Consider the following 15408-nt stretch of genomic DNA (forward strand, 5'->3'; position numbering starts at 1 on the left):
GGCATGTGGGGCTGAGGCCAGCGGTTTGGGGCACCACAATGCAGCCCTGTGGAGCCAGGGAGCGCAGTGCTCAGGGGAGCTGTGGAGGTGCCAAGGAAAACAAGCGTGGTCCCCGCGGGGCAGCGGTAAGCAGCCTGTTGAATGCAGCGAGTGGCAGGGAGCAGGCAGGGCCGGGGAGCTGACAGAGCAGATAATGAGCAGAGACATCGGGGCTGGCCCTGGGAGCACTGGGAATCGCACGGAAGCCAGCCTTTCCCATCAGACCTGCCAGCAGCAATGCTGTGAGGATTTGCAGGGTCGTGGTCGGCACCCTCTGCCATACCAGGGCCTTTGGGAGACCCTGGGAGAGGGACTCGTCACTGCCCTGTGCTTCTTCTGTCCCACCTCTGCAGGGACGCTCTGGGACCGGAGCCCAGGCTGTACAGAGCAGGACTCTTCCCGCAGCGGGTTTGTCCCCAACAGAGCTGCTGAGGAGGGGGAATGAGGCAGGAGAGGTGGGGAAATGCGTGTTTGGTGCAAACCCTGCAGAAGGGTGGTTTGGTGCCGTTGGACCAGCGCTAGCATCTGCTCTGAGGTGAGAGGAGCAGCAGGGATTTGGGGATGGGAAGGGGGGGGATTCACTCTTACTGCCTCAGGACACCCGGCTCTCACCTCGTCCTTGGTTCCCCTGGCTGGTGGCCGGTGACGGCAGTGGTGCCCTGTCCCCTGGGGTGCCCAGCCATGGGGGATGCTTCCCACTCAGTCGGACGGCACACTGCCAGGGGAACTTGGTTCACAAGAAAAACAAGCAAATGCCAGCTAGGTGGCAATGTGCCACCTGCGAGGAGCTGGGTCTCGCTTCCCATCGCCCCTGATGCCACGCAGATCGCTGCCCCTCGAGTGGCTGCGCTTTCCCCTCCACAGCGCCGGCGTGAATTTGTACCTGACAGATTTTTAAAGGTCTCTGAAATCTCTGCACAAGCAGCACAGAAGTAGAAACGTGGTCCCTCTGAGGGAGCACTGCCGTGGGCTGCTCTCGCCGGGGGACAGCACTGGAGGGAACGGCCATCCTTCTTCTGTCACGTGCAAGCAAGTTTCTAGCCCTTGAAGAAATGCTCCGTTCCCCTGAGCTGCCGTTTGGCTTCAGAGCAAGGCTGCGGCCGGCGCTGGAATTTCCTCCCTCCTCTGTATGGGTTTGGCTCTGGGTTTTTGGATGGGGAGGCAGCCCGAGAGCAGGAGCTGCGGGAGCTGGTGTTTCTGGACGAGCTGCCCCGTACTGTTCCTGCCAGTGCTCCCAGGCTGTTTATATATGTACAAACCCAGCCAATTTTATAGCATGCCCAGCTTTATTCATGGGAGGAGCAGGCTCGCGAGCTCCCGAGCTGCAGCAGCATAAAAACGACTTCTCCAAACTACAGCTGAGGCCTGTCCTGGTGCACGGCTGCTCGTGACGCCTGCTGCAAGCAACGCCACAGAAGTTATTTAGGAAGACTCTTATTTTGAGCAAAGAAGATAATTAGGCAGGCAAAGCTGTCACGCAGATATTAATTACTGGCTGCTTCAAGACGTAAAGAAGAATGAAGGTCTTAAGGGGTGCAGGGTTTGCAAGTCACCTGGCAGTGCTTTCGGCCAGACAGGAGGAGGCAGGAGAGACGACGAGGGGAAATGTACATTGAAACGATGAGGATATTTACTTCTGAAACGCAGCTCCTTAGCATATGCTGCCACTGCTATTTATAACCTTTGAATCGTCTTTTCAATCCAGATAAAGCCAAAAGAAGTATTTTTTGACTCGGGGAAACTAAACAAACCACCGCTGATTTCGGCAGAGCCTGGAGCATAGTTTTGCCAACCGTACCATGAACCGAGCTGCCTATGCCAAAGAAACGTGTATAGGTACCGGGCAGCGCCAGACCTGAGGTTTAAGGGCATCGGGGAGCTTGTAGCCCTCCCAAGGGAGACACGGGGCATTAACCAAGGTGACTTTGGATTCGCTCCTGTCTGGTGTCCTGCAGGATACCCGGGTATCGGGAAGGTGCTGGCATGGGGTGAGCTCTCACCCTTTCCTGCTCGCCACCCCATCAGTGGTCCAGGTAGAGGCTGCTCATCGGGGGCTCCTGGTCCTCCAAAGAGCCGAGGAGCCTTCAGCCCCCAGAGATGCTCGTTCTCAGGGGATGGCCGTGGCCAGGGACACCCTGAAGTGCTGGAGATGAACGCAGGGCACCCAGTGAGGCCAGCACGCAAGGGCGAGCAGGGTCTGCCTGGGCATCCCTCCTCCAACAGCAATGGAGGGAGCATATGGGCTGTGGCCTCCAGTGTCTCTGCTAATGAAGGAGCCACGTGGCTGCTGGTTAACGAGGGGCCCTCCTTCTGCCTGGCTCCCTTCCTCCCCAGCAGCCTGCCCAACCCTTCATCTTCCCTTGGTCCCAGCGTGCAGGAGGGGAGACGATGCCCGGCTGGAGGAGGGAGGCTCCCTGCCCCGCAGCAGCTCTGCCGCCCTCATCCCTTCACTGACACCCCTTGCTCCAACGTGCTCGAACCCAAGGGGTTCCCGGATCTTTCATCTTTGTATTTAACACTGAAGGCAATTTTGGGGGGGTTGTTAATTGCAATACTGTATTTCATTAAAGGGAGAGAGAGGGAGAGATTTGAAGGCCATCTCTAAATTGAAATTGCTGAAAGTCTAATTGCTGCTGACATCAGGGACCATTTAGTGCTGTAAAACATAATTGCATCTCTGAACTGTTCTGAGCAGATAAGTGTTCCTCTGAACACTCCTCCTGGAGAAGACAGAAGAGCTGATGAGCATCCATCAACCAGCCTCACAAAGAAGCAGCTCCCTGCTCCGGAGCTTGCCAGGGGCTGGCGCTGTGTCTCCGAAATGAAGAACTACTAATTGCCGTAGGTTTTAAGTGAAAAACCCACGACGAGGCAGGGAGCGGTTGCAAGAAAGAAGAGTTGTGCTTGTTCCTCACTCCTGGTCCTGTTGAATTCAGCCGCATCCATGGAGCTCCCGAGGAAGGAAGGTCTGCCTGTGTGCTGGATCCAGTCCCTGCTGGGTTTTTGTGTAGGACTGGGAACGTCCTGCCCTGCCTGCAACAACGGACCGGAGTCCCGCGATGCTGCTGGCTGGCACCACGTGGTCCAGGTGCCGATGGGAATGTCCGTGTCCCAGCATGGTGTGCTGTCCTTGGGAAACGTCCCAAAACCTTCCACAGGACACCTTTTTCATGGAGTAGCTCATGGTGATGCTGACTTTCGGAAGCGTCCCGTTTCCACCTGCCCTTGCCACCTTCCCCGGCTGATGCTGAAACCCGCAGCGATGCCTGTGGCTGTAGGTTCGTGCCAGAGGTCAGCGCTACCATCAGACCTGGGGGCTTGCAGCCATCAGGGTCCGCAGCGCCTTGACTCAGCACCTTGCAGGATCCATCCCTGACAAGCCGCACACCCTCTCCCCATGGAGGCACAGGAGTCGGAAGCAGCAGCCCAAGCGGCTCCGTGCATGGACCCGGGAGCGCTGCGGGTGCTGGGCAAGCTCGGTGCCGGCTGCAGGAGGCTGCTGGGACCGACGGTGCTGTTTTCCAGGGGTAACCCTGGGGGCTTTCAGGGGCTCGCTCCCAAGTGGGGCAGGGAGGCAGTCCTCGAGCTGCCCCTGTGCTCGCTGCCCCATCGTGTGCCGCTGGGCCTGGGGAGGCAGGAGCGCACGCAGCCACCCACCAAAGCGATCTGCAGCAGCCCTGCTTGGAAACGGCGAGAAATAATTTCTGTTCCTCCTGAGGAGTCATTTACCGACATTTTACATGGGGCTGTAAGTGCACAGAATTACTTGCTGCCTTTCAGGACCTTTAAAATTATCTCCATTGCAGAGGAAAATTAAAGCAATGGAAGAATAGGGACCTATCTTTTATAGTGCATTAAAAAATACCCAGTCTGAAGGTTACTGAACCTGTGCTTTCTGTAAGGGAGAGCTAATCCAGACAATCCCCAGCAGTCTTTTTACTGCTCCACTCTGATCTCCCTGGCACAAAATCCGTGAGCAGATTATCTTGGGAGCAGCAATGCTGATAAGCAGAGGGACTTAAGGCTTTTGGACTTCTTTTTAATTAGTTCTATAGTGGGTTTTTTTGTGCACACCTCAGTTTCTCCTGGTGTAGAGCCTTGCTGGGCTTTCTAATGGCAGTCGCGCCGCCAAAGCTTCCCTGACTTTGGAAGGTAAGGAGCCCACTCAATCATCGCTTCCTTCCCCTGCGGGCTTTGCCGAAGCTTGTGGGTCTGTTCCGCAAGCGTCAGTGCCTCTTCCATGTCTTGAGCATCTCTTGGGCTGAGAAACTCTTCTCCTTGGGGTGTCCCAGGCCACTGAGGGGGTGGCTCTGCCGCCCTGCGTGGGCCAGGCAAGGGCACGTAGCCTGCAAGGACAGGGGCTGGATAAGGGAGCAGAGCACAGATTTATCACCGCGTTTTGCCTTTCATCCCGCAGGTATAAATAGAAGCTACTTCAGCCTCCCCGTCACCCTGGGCGCTGATGGGAAATGTCAGCAATAAACAATTTCTGCCGACTCCACCAACACGGGCGGCAGCGGCGCTGTGCCAGGACGCCGCGCTGCCCGCGGGCTCCAGGCGCGCTCGCCGTATCCCACGGCTAAGCCCGGAGACGCATCTGCCGGTTATGCTGGCCTCTAATAATTTTGTGGCCCACTGAATTAATCAAAATGCCCAAAGGTCAGTGGGAGAAGAGGCCGCGTTCCTGTGCAAGTCAGATTTATTTTCCTTTTTAGAGCCTGTGTTAAATGCCAGACCCTGGCTGGCACCTTCCCATCAATCTGTCCCAATTCATGGAGAGGAAGAAGGGTCAGAACCTGCTAATGAGTTCAGCTCTCCTAATGGTTATTTTATCATTGGAGCAGAATAATCGTGATAATAATAATAATAATAATAATACATCCTGCCTGCTGTCTGGAGAGCGCAAAGCTGCCTTTGTAATGCCTCACAAAGACATTTATTTATATTTTTTTATTTGCAGCCTGGGTGATTAGAGGGCAGCGTTCAGAATAGCCCAGTCGAGTTAAATACGTCTAGTAACAGCGCTTCGAGTCTAATTGCTGCCCTTTTCTTTTTTAGCCACTTGCTCCCCTAATTAAGAGCACAATCGAGTTGCATCTCAGCTGCGAGGACGGGTGGGAGGCGGAAAGCAATCAAAGAAGGGCGATTCGGCCGCTTTGCGGAGGGCCCTGTTCAGAGCCGGCTGCCTCCCTGGGTGGCTGCTGCAGCCCGGAGGCTTTGGGCCCAATCCTGCTGGCTGGAGATGGCGGGTCTCCCACAGCCAGGGCTGGATGTGCTGCAGGCAGTTTGGCAGGAGGGGTTGAGAGCGGTGAGACCCATGCCGGTGTTTTGGTGGTGGCTCGCCTGGCCGCTCGCTCGGTGTGCTCCGTGCTCTGGGAGCGCAGGGCTGGCTGCGATCCCCTGGGGGTTTGCACGGAGCTGTTGCAGGCTGCAGGGTGGCTCCCACCCCTGGCTTCAGGTGGAAGTCCCCTGCCATCTCCTCAGGCCCCCGAGCAACCCTGGGGCCAGTCTGCCGGGGAGCAGCCGGCCGGGGACGCAGGCAGCTTGAGTGCCAGCCTTGTCTCTGCCTTCGCCGCTGTGCTGGATCCGTCACCCGGCAGCGCATCCCCAGGAGGTAACGGAGACAGCGTGCATGGCCGCGGCCGCGCTGCGGGTGCTCTGCTCCTGCGGGAGATGTGTCCTCAGCATCCGCCGCCCCGCTGGGTCCTGGCTCTTGCAGCAGCGCTCGCCCTCGGCTCCGTAGCGGCACCTTAGCTGCCAAACCCCAAGTTAGCCTGATCCCTTTTGTCATCTCCATACGGCTGTGTTTTTAAGCAATTAGCACAACACGTTCCGCTGATGTTTCCGCATCCCTCTGCCAAAGGCAGACCCTTCCTTGGGAATCGAGACTTACCATCAACAAAAAAAATCCCTGCGTAGAGGAAAACCCCTCCAGGACTGGAGGAGAGCCGGGGAAGGAGCCCGGCAGGGCTGGGGGGAGCCATGCACCCCGATCCGTGCCCTCCCATCTGCTGGCAGCTCCGAGATGAATGGGAACTGCTCAAGGTTTGCTCATGGACCGCCAGCGCTGGGGAGCAGGACTTTAGTCCCCAACTGCAAAACAAGCGTCTGCTGCTGTGTTACGGTGCTTTTAGATTTTGCCCGTCTTGCTGGAGCGGGGCTCCCCGCTGCCCTCACCCCTGGGGCAGGTTGCGGCACTGAGGGGACAGGAGGCTTTGTCAGTATTTCCTGGATGAAGTCTGTTTTCATGCCAAGCTTTTAATTTGTTTTATAAATTGCCAAATCCAGCAGGCTAAGCCACGGGCCCCCTTCTGTGATAAAAATAAAATAACAGCTTGAAGTTGGGAGGGCCGAGCGGTGGGGCTGGCAGGAAGCGGCTGATTAAAGGGCAGGTGGAGAGGATGAGGCTCCGAAACCGGAGGCTTCATCTTCCGCTCTCGAGCGAAAATGCAGATTTGCTGAGTTTTGCTGACTTGGCTTTCGCCCGCGTGCCGTGGAGCCTCCCACTTACACCCGCCCCGGCACAGCCCGCCGCACCGGCCCCCCGAGCTGGTGCTTTGACGGTGCCGTACGGGGCCGTGAGCTCCCCATCGCTGAGCGCGGGCAGGGGGCAACCAGCCGCCAGCACGCTGGGGCACTGCTGCGCTTCCCTCCTCCTTGCGTGATGTGGAGCGAGTTTGGCCAGTAATTGCTCTGGAAATGCCCGTTTGGGCCAAACCCAGAGACGCCGCGCAAGGTGTTGGAGGTTTGGCCTCACCCTGTATCAGTTCCATCTTCCCTGAGCACTGGCAGGTAAACCCCACTGATTTACGACCTAAACCCATAGCTAATGTGCCATGAAATTACTCCAGAATAAGGCGGGGTACATTATTCTGGCAGAAATCTCTCTGAATATTTGCTCTGCTTTGAAGGCAAGGTACTTGCTCCGGAGCAATGATTTTTATTTGCTAGCAGGCAAACCTGTAGCTCACTTGCGTTTGGGCTGGAAGATCGCTGTGAAATTGTAGCAGGAAGGTTTCAGTCCCCTGAATATCTCCCGCCTCCCGGGGCACCTTGCTGCAGAGGCTATCGATGCTGGAAAAAAAGCACCTTATTTCCTGCCATAAAGTTTGTCTAACTTACCTCCCAGGCAGCAAACCCTGCTTTGATATTAAGCAAAATCGTTCTGGTTTTTATTTTGGATTTTTTTTTTTTTCCTTCCCCTGCTCTGAACCTGCGTGTGCGGCGGGAAGGTGCAGTTACCTTGGAAACAGCGGTGGGATGCTGCGCGGCGGCAAGGCAGCGCTCGGGCAGCCCCCTTTTGGGAAGGTGGGCATGGAAAAGTGTGGGTCGCCGGGTCTAGAGCCGCCCTGGAAGTTCAAGGCTGGTGGCAGGTGAAGCTGTGCCAGGGGAGATGCTGCTCCGTGTCCGGGCTTTGGTGTGCAAATCGAGTCCAGGAGCCTTGGAGAAGGTTAAATCATGTTTTTGGAAAGCATGTCTTTTTAAGGCTTTTCCTCTGCTTTGGATTAGCGTGACTTGCTCAGATCATCCAAAGGGAAAGAATTTCTCAAATCAAATGTACTTTTGCTGCTGAGGCTCTTCTTGTTTGTTCTGGTCTCCTGCCCCTTCCCTGTGGTCCCATCCCAGGAGCTGCCCCGTTGCTGCCGTTCCTGGGTTGCGGATGCCGTAAGGGAACACTGCTCTGATTGCTGGTGTTTTTCATTTTAACCGTAAAAGTATTTCCGTTCTCACTGGGTTTAATTTACAGTTTGCAGCCAAATTGGAGCTGGGAAGGGGTCCCATTGGTGGCTCATTTGTTTGAAGGTGTCAGTATACAAATACGCATTCTGGGAATGCCAGCGGGGCTGGAGGGGGGGAGATGTGCCGACAGCGGGTCTCGGCTGCATCCCAGCTGTGCCCGGATCTTCCCGGAGAAGAGCCTTCAGCTCCTGGGGGACGGGAAGCTGCTGGCTGTGGTGGGGCTGCTGATAGATGGGGGCCACCCATGTGAAAGCCCATGGAGACGAAGCCTCTGTGCTGGCCACAGTGCCTGGGCGAGCCGCAGCCGTTCATCCTTCTTGCTCCTCTCCTAGGGCTGTGCCAGCCCCACCGGCCAAACGTGGGGATGGCCACCAGTCTGCCAGCATGAAGCCGTGTTTCATAACAGGGCTCACAGGAGGGTGCTTTATGTTTTATAATGTCTGCAGCCATTTCTCTAGCATCTTCATCCACTCCTTTTGTGCTTAGAGGGAGAAAAGCCAGTGTTTGCTGGGCCCCGCAGGTTAATAACATCTTCTCTCCTTTGCAGCCACGCTGGGGACGCTGGATTTCAGCTTGCTCTATGATCAAGAAAACAACGCTCTCCACTGCACGATCAATAAAGCCAAGGTACGTCTCAGCGCCGGGCATGTGAACAGCAAGGACCGAATATGCCTGGAGCTGGCCACCTTTGTCCTGCGTTATGGGGCCACCAGAGCCCTGCCAAAACCACGAGGCCACCCGGGTGCCGTGGCTGTGCCAAGCAAATGCAGCAGTGAGGGCAGCGTGTGGGGACAGCCAGGTGTCCCCCCGTCCCCGGGTTGTGCCGGGGGCTCTGGTGTCCCTGACTGCGGCCATCCCTTTGGCAGCTCCACTTTCATCCTGACACCCAGTGCTTCTGCCCTCTCCTTCCCCTCCATCCCTGCCTTTCAGGGCATTTCTGGCAGGACGGAGACGGCGGCTCATCCCTGTGATGAGATGGTTGCAGCTATTGATGCTTTTTAGAAAAGCACCCAACCCAATGTTGTTATTTATTTGACGCTGTGACCGGCTGTCAGTTTATAAATGGCTCTTCTAAATGCTGCTAATCATTGCCACAAAGTGCTCTGCCTCAGCGCCTTTGCCGTCTGCGTGATTGAAGCAATTAGGGGTTTTTTGCACATTTTGGAGCAGAAACAGATAACTGAGGTCCTGATTCTGCCTCTGGGCTCGTGGAAGGTGCTTCTGGGCGCTGCTCGGTTCCTCTCTGCTTCACCCAGCATAAGGACCAGAGCAGCAAGGGCTCCAGGTCAACATGGCTGGGTCCCAGCAGTGGTGGGTTGGCGGAAGAAGACCTAAGTCCCTGTAGATCTTGGGAAGGGGTGGAGAGTTTTTACAGAAGACAGGAAAAACTGCAGGAGAATGGGCTGTGAGCTGAGCCCCCAGAGGATCAGCCCACACTGTTTGCCTTCATAGGATGCTCCTCTCCCCTCCAGCTGCAACTGGCTTATTTGCAGCCCCCACCCCAGAGCCTGCTGCGCTGGGTGCTGCGCTGGGTGCTGCGAATGCACGTCCCCACCCCAGGGTTTTCCCTGTCTGGAATAAGACCTCAAGCACGAAAGCTTGGCTTTGGGGATGAGCGTGGAGGCATCTGCCCCTGCAGACCTGGAGCTGCTCCTGGCCGGGGTGGGGGGGCGAGCGCAGCACCCACGGCTCCCTGGGCAGGGCTGCCGGGGCAGGGCTGAGGCAGCCGGTGAGTTTTGCTTCCCTCCCCGCCGCCCCCCTGCCTGTTGCCCGTGAATTCACCGGCAGCCTCTGGGTCAGGCTTCCCTTGGTGTGCTCGGGAGCGGTGCCAAGGAGGAGATTTCTAATTGGGTTTGCAGTGGGTGGAAGACAGGGAGGAAGGAGACCTGCAAGCGGCAAGTGATAGGATCTAATAGCAGCGAGAGCAAAGGCAGGGCTGACGAAGGAGAGCCCTGATCCCCGCCGTGCCCACCCGGCTGTATGGGAATAGTGGTTGCTGACCCCGTCCCACGGGGCTGGGGCCACCACGCGGCACCGGCTTCGCCCCTCTCGTGGGGTTGGCAGACCCCCCCTCGCCACTCTGACATTCAAGCGTTCGAGTCCTGTTCATTTCCATTCTGCTCTCATTCTCCGATTTTTCTCTTTTATTTACATTGCCATCTGCTCGCTCTCATTTCATCTCTCGCCTGGGGAAAGCTGCCAAAACTTGACTACAAAAAGGTAAGGGCCAGGACCCCGGCTGCCGTCGGTGGGAGCCGGCGTTGGCTGCGTAGACGTTAGCAGTAGTGCTGTAGAGGAGGTGATGCGGTGGCCGGGAAGCGCCGGGGCCACGCACACGAGCCACAGCGTGGTGCCGGGATGTGCGTTGCCCTTGGATTTGGGCTGGGGCTGGCCTGGCCGGTGTCTTGGGTGTGATATCTCAGGCCCCCAAGGAAAGTGTCCTCAGGACATGTCCCGACTCTAGGAGCTCCTGGAGCCTGGGTTGCTGCCAGCAGCCGTTAAAACCTGGACTATTTCAGCCATGTGAGAAGTGTTTTTCTTTCTCCCTTTGATAACGCCCCCCCCACCAACCCTCTCTCTCCCTTTAGATCTTTTTGCTTCTCTCTATTTATTTTAATCTCCAGCACTTTTATGTCTGCTCATGTCCCTCCCGAGTCCCGTTATGGGCTCCTGGGGAGTGGGAAGGGGGTTAGCAGGCTCTTGGAGGCACCGGCGGTGGGTTCAATCCAATCCGTCGTGCTCTGCCACCAATTTTCTGCTCGGCAGCCATCAGCTGCTGTATGGTGCAGGAGGTCGGGACAGCCGCTCCGCGCGGGGGGCTTGCCCTGGTGCTGGGTGCCTGGGCACATCTGAAGTGTTTCTTTGTGTACGTTCGCAGCGGGATCTGCAAGATGCTGGGTGTTTCTAGACCCTCAGGTCAACCTGTATCCCAAGTTTGGATGGAGCTGGAATAGGGAATGAAAGGAGGTTTGCTTCATTGTGGGAAGTATGAGTGTGGAAGCTGGTAGCTGCGGGGCTATCCCCAGGCTGTGTGGTTACACCAGGAGCAAGGTGCTTGGTGCTTCAGTTTCCCTAATAGCACATAGAGGTGACCTGCCATCAGGCACTTTGTGCCAGCAGATGGATATCTGGAGGCTGATTTTGGAAGGCAGCGAGTGCCTGGCATCTCTGCAGGCTCTAGCCGGGGAAGTGAGGATCCCGGTGCCTCCTGGAGATGAACAGATTAAGCGTGGGGCTGCTGTTAGTCCACATCTGGATTGCAAGACGAGTCCTGCCTCTGCAGGGAGAGGGAAGACCACGGCATGCTCAAGGAGCATCCACCTCCAGCCTTAACCTCTTAGGACAGTCCTACGCTTTGGCGTTGCCTTCAGCGGGTGCAGTCGGGGTATGGTCTCGGCAGGTGGGGCAGCCGCCGTGCCTCTCCCCACGCTGCCTGCGCCGGCACCAGGTTGTCACCCCCGCCACGCTGGTGTGAGCCCCAGGCAACCGCAGCAGCATCAGGGCTCGCTGGTGCTGCACCGTGGGGCTGAAGCAGATGCTGTCCTGGGGTATCGCGGCACCGGGGAGGTAAGGACCAAGAAACTCCATCGCTCCCCGGCTGGAGCAGGGCTGTGGTGGCATGCCCAGCGTTTCTGCCACCTCTCCCTTGCAAGCAGAAAGCTCAGGACCCTGTGCAGGCAGGAGCAGGCAGGCTGCCAGCAGCCGCCTCGTGCTAATGGCTTTTGGTCTTGGCAGCAGCCCTGCCTGTACCCTGCCTTTCACGCTTCAGGCGCGGCTGAATTCAGGCACGTTGCGGCTCAGCTCGGATCGATGGGAGAATAAATCAGGGCGGTGTGGGAGCCCGTTTCTGGACTGCGGGAGCAGCCGCGTGGCAGGCTGGCAGGAGGGCTCTCCCCTTGCTGCCTGCTGCCGTGCACGAGTGCTGTGCGCTCTCCCGGGGTTATGTTGGTCCGTACCATCATGTGTGGGAAATGGCCGGGCTGCCCCCGGGCCGCGCTGGGCATCACCCCCTCCTATAAAATGTGATAGAAAATGATACGATTAACGTGCAGGCGTGCAGACACGGTGGGGCTGTGCTATCCTTTAGCTCCGTTGGTCTCCTGCTTTCGGGAGGAAGATGCCCTGGGCGAGCCTCAGGTGGCTGCGCAGGCAGCGGTGCAGGCAGCTCCCTGGCCGCAGGCAGGCCACGCAGAGCAGAGGCTGCCCATCCGAGCGTACCTGGGCTGCTCTCCCTGCACCGCTGGCTGCAGCCGCAGCTAGAAGACACCAGGGAGTTTCCACCCTGCCGAGCATTTGGATACTCCCCCACTTCCAACCGAAGCCGAGTGCTGGAGGTCTGCACTGAGCATTACTTATGGATTTACTCATAAATATTTATCACTGCAGGGAAATTCCCATCTCGAAGCTGTATGTCCTCTGGGCTGTCAGGGTGGAAGTACAGAGTTTGCCCCATGTCGGAATGGGATGCCTTGGCCTGGGAAGAAGTGTCCAGGCTGGTTTTTGGGCAGCAGGGAGCCTGCTCACTGGGCAGGCAGCTCGCCGTGGGGCAAATGATGGAACGAATCCGTCTCCTGTGATTTCTGTATGCCTCTAGCGCGGCGTTAATCGGCAGCCCGATTAGCCCGACTCATAATTAAATCCTATTGATTAGCTAAATGTCACTGGCACGGAGAGCAGCTGGCAGCAGCTGGGATGCAGCAGGGCTGTCGGTCTCCGTAGGATTCCAGCAGGGATGTTGGGGCTGGGTAGAGGAAAAGATGAAACTCGGTCTCGGCTCCATCGCCCGTGCCGTGATGCACAGCACTGTAAATTGGTCCCGGCAGGAGGACCGGTTGGAGCTGGGGCTGCGCTGGCTGAAGCCAATGGGAGATTCTGCCCCCATGTATGAGCCCTGTGGTCCTCCTCTGCCTCTCGGCTCTCTCAGAGCAGCTTTAGGCTGGAGGTCCCTCCACGCAGGGGAAGGAATGGTGCTGGTCACCCTGCGGGTCCCTGGGAGGGGTGAGCTCCCACGGGAGCAGCTTTGCGGGGCAGAGCCATCGGGGCTGCTCTCATGTTAAGTTCAGCCCTGCGCCAAATTCGTATTGAGCGACATGGGAGGGAGGTAGACGTGACATTAGGAGCTATTTTCCAGGCTCCTGTCACTCCATCTTCCATAGCACATCTATTAAAAAAGCCTTTAATAGCCTCCTCAGAAGGTAATTTAATTGAACTGAATTGATGGGTGAATTACAGAGCTGCCTGTCTTTCTCCATCCATTTTCATGGGAATTTGCTTGCTTGCTTCTGATTTCATTTGCCGCGCAGCATCGGGCAGGTGGGGCACCTCTGCCGCGGGAGGCTGGGGAGAGCCTTTGCTTTGCTCGGCCGTGACCAGTTTGTGTGCCCGGCCGGCCGGATCCCCTCCGGAGCCTGGGAACCAGCCCAGCCCCTTGCTGCCGTGTCTGCCCGTGGAGCTGCAGCTGATACCACCACCTTCCTCCCGTCCTCCGTATCTGCTGCCTTCCTCTTCTTGCTGGGCTCAGGGACATCACCTGAGAGGCACTGCAATTAAAGCAGAGCCATTTAGCCTCCATTTGCTGCTGATATTTTTATCCTTTTGGCTCTGCTTTAGAAGCAAAATCCTCTTTGCTGGGCACCATTTGGTCTCCCTTGCCCTGGGGCAGCGCGCTTGTCTCCGAAGCAGAGCCCTCACCAAGGTCAGGAGCAGCTCGGACCCTCGACCGAGTTGTGTAAATCAGGGAGAGGTGGGACGGGGGGGTCCTGAGGGGCTGCCTTGGTGCTGTGGCTTGAGCTGGGAGCGTTATTTCATACGTGTGAAGTATGGAAGCGATTTCTCCAGCATTTCCCTCTTTGATTTGCCCAAACCCAGGCCTTGATGATTACATTTTCACTGCGGGCAGCCTTTCCACCAGCAGCCCATACGAATGCTTTCCTGCCAGGTGGATCCCTGGCAGCTGCACGCACTCATTAATCCCGGGCACCGAATACTCTGCTCATCACACAAAGGGTATGATGAGTCTTTAGCATCACCCAGCCTGGTTTCCATGCCCAGGTTGGAGCTGGGGTCGGGTGGGTACCTCTGCAGAGCAACCCTGCTCTGATCCAGGCAGAGGATTGCCTTCAGACAGCCTAGAAATAACTCCTGCAGGGATCCCGCAGCCAGGCTGGAAATAATCCAAGGACTTTCATGATGTACCCATTATCATTTCCTCTTAGGACTGGTAAAAATTAATCTCTGTTTTTCATGCTCCTGTGTTGCTTTCCTACCCCGTGGAGTTTGTTTCCATGCGGTCTGTGCGGTTATGGCTTTGGGCTGGGTTTGTGCATCACCCTTGGATAATTTTCAGCCTGCTAGTTGTTTAGAAGAGGAGCAGGTTTGTCTCCTCCCTCTGCCCGAAGCAGGATCAACTCCAGAGCATCACTATGACAAATGTGATCCACGTCACCCTTTAAGAGCTGTGAGGGTCTGGTAGCAAATCCATCAGGAATGGCCGCAGCGAGTGTTTCCTGGCGTTTGTGCTCTGGTACCCCCCGATTTCCCTGCAAACGCCGTGGCAGTCGGCTGGCGACAGCCTCCCACTGGCCTGAAAACTGTTCTTCCTTCAGCTGTGCCTTAATAACGAAGAGTAGGTAGGTGCTATCACACCCTCTGGGAGCGCTTAAAAGTAACACCACAACAGCAGAGGTGTATGTTTGCTCATAAGCAATTATTAAATGACAAAACCCTGTAATTTTAAACCTTGAAAATCACTGCGCTGATTTACTTAACCCCCAAATTAATTGTGATCAGGGTGTCAGAGTCAGCTGCTGGAAGAGCGGAGAGGTGCTTTGTGGCCGATGCCAAGTGGAGGCGAGAAGCCTTCCCGCAGCCCCTCCTCGGCACAAACCGCAGACGACGTTTGAACGCTGAGTGTGCTCGGCTTTCGCTGCGCAGCCCGGATCCTGCACCGACCGTATTCTCCTCCTTCCCCAATCCTGGGGAAACTGTGCAATTACTCCATGGACCAACGACATCGTGGGGAAATGGGCATCGGTAGATGGGCTCAGCGAAGCCACCCCGCCTGCCCAGCATCTCGCCCTTGTCCTAACTCCTGCTTTTTGGCTGTTCCCTCTCCAGGGCCTGAAGCCGATGGACCATAATGGTTTGGCCGATCCGTACGTCAAATTGCACTTGCTTCCCGGAGCCAGTAAGGTGAGACGCCTTTTCGCTTCTCCTTCCCTTCCTGGGGCTGCACCTTTGCCTTTGAAATCAGACCCGGGAGGTTCCCCAGGGAGAAGCTGCTGGTTGCTGCAGCCAGAGCTTGAGTCTCCTGCCCGGCTCTCATTCAGGCGAGCAGGAGAGAGCGGTGGGAGGAGGTAAGAATTGGGGCTAAATCCGTCCTTGCAGGGGTAGCAAGTGCCTCTCCTGTGAAGCACTGCCTGGGAGCCAGGTGCCAGCCCTGACTCCTCGCCCTTGGGAGCAGAGGGTGCGAACGCTGCGCTCCAGAAGCCCCTGGGAAGCACCGAGTGAAACGATCTGGAACTATAAACAAACCAGCTCCTGGGTTTTTTTTCCCTTTTTCTTTTGCATTTAAAACCCCTCAGATCATAATAAAGCAGAGCATAAATCGTAAGGGAAATATTTCCATCT

At 56.7% G+C, this 15408-nt stretch overlaps 1 protein-coding gene across 1 annotated transcript in view; it reads left to right on the plus strand.

The window, feature by feature from the left end:
• The window catches only part of DOC2B (double C2 domain beta), a 35133-nt gene that overhangs the window by 3460 nt on the left and 16265 nt on the right, over positions 1-15408 (plus strand). The window contains exons 2-3 of the mRNA XM_050909052.1: positions 8327-8406; positions 14896-14970. Of these exons, the coding sequence (XP_050765009.1) occupies positions 8327-8406; positions 14896-14970 (155 nt within the window). The remainder of the gene's footprint in view (positions 1-8326; positions 8407-14895; positions 14971-15408) is intronic.

Source organism: Gymnogyps californianus, chromosome 20, assembly GCF_018139145.2.
Source record: "Gymnogyps californianus isolate 813 chromosome 20, ASM1813914v2, whole genome shotgun sequence".
NCBI lineage: Eukaryota > Metazoa > Chordata > Aves > Accipitriformes > Cathartidae > Gymnogyps > Gymnogyps californianus.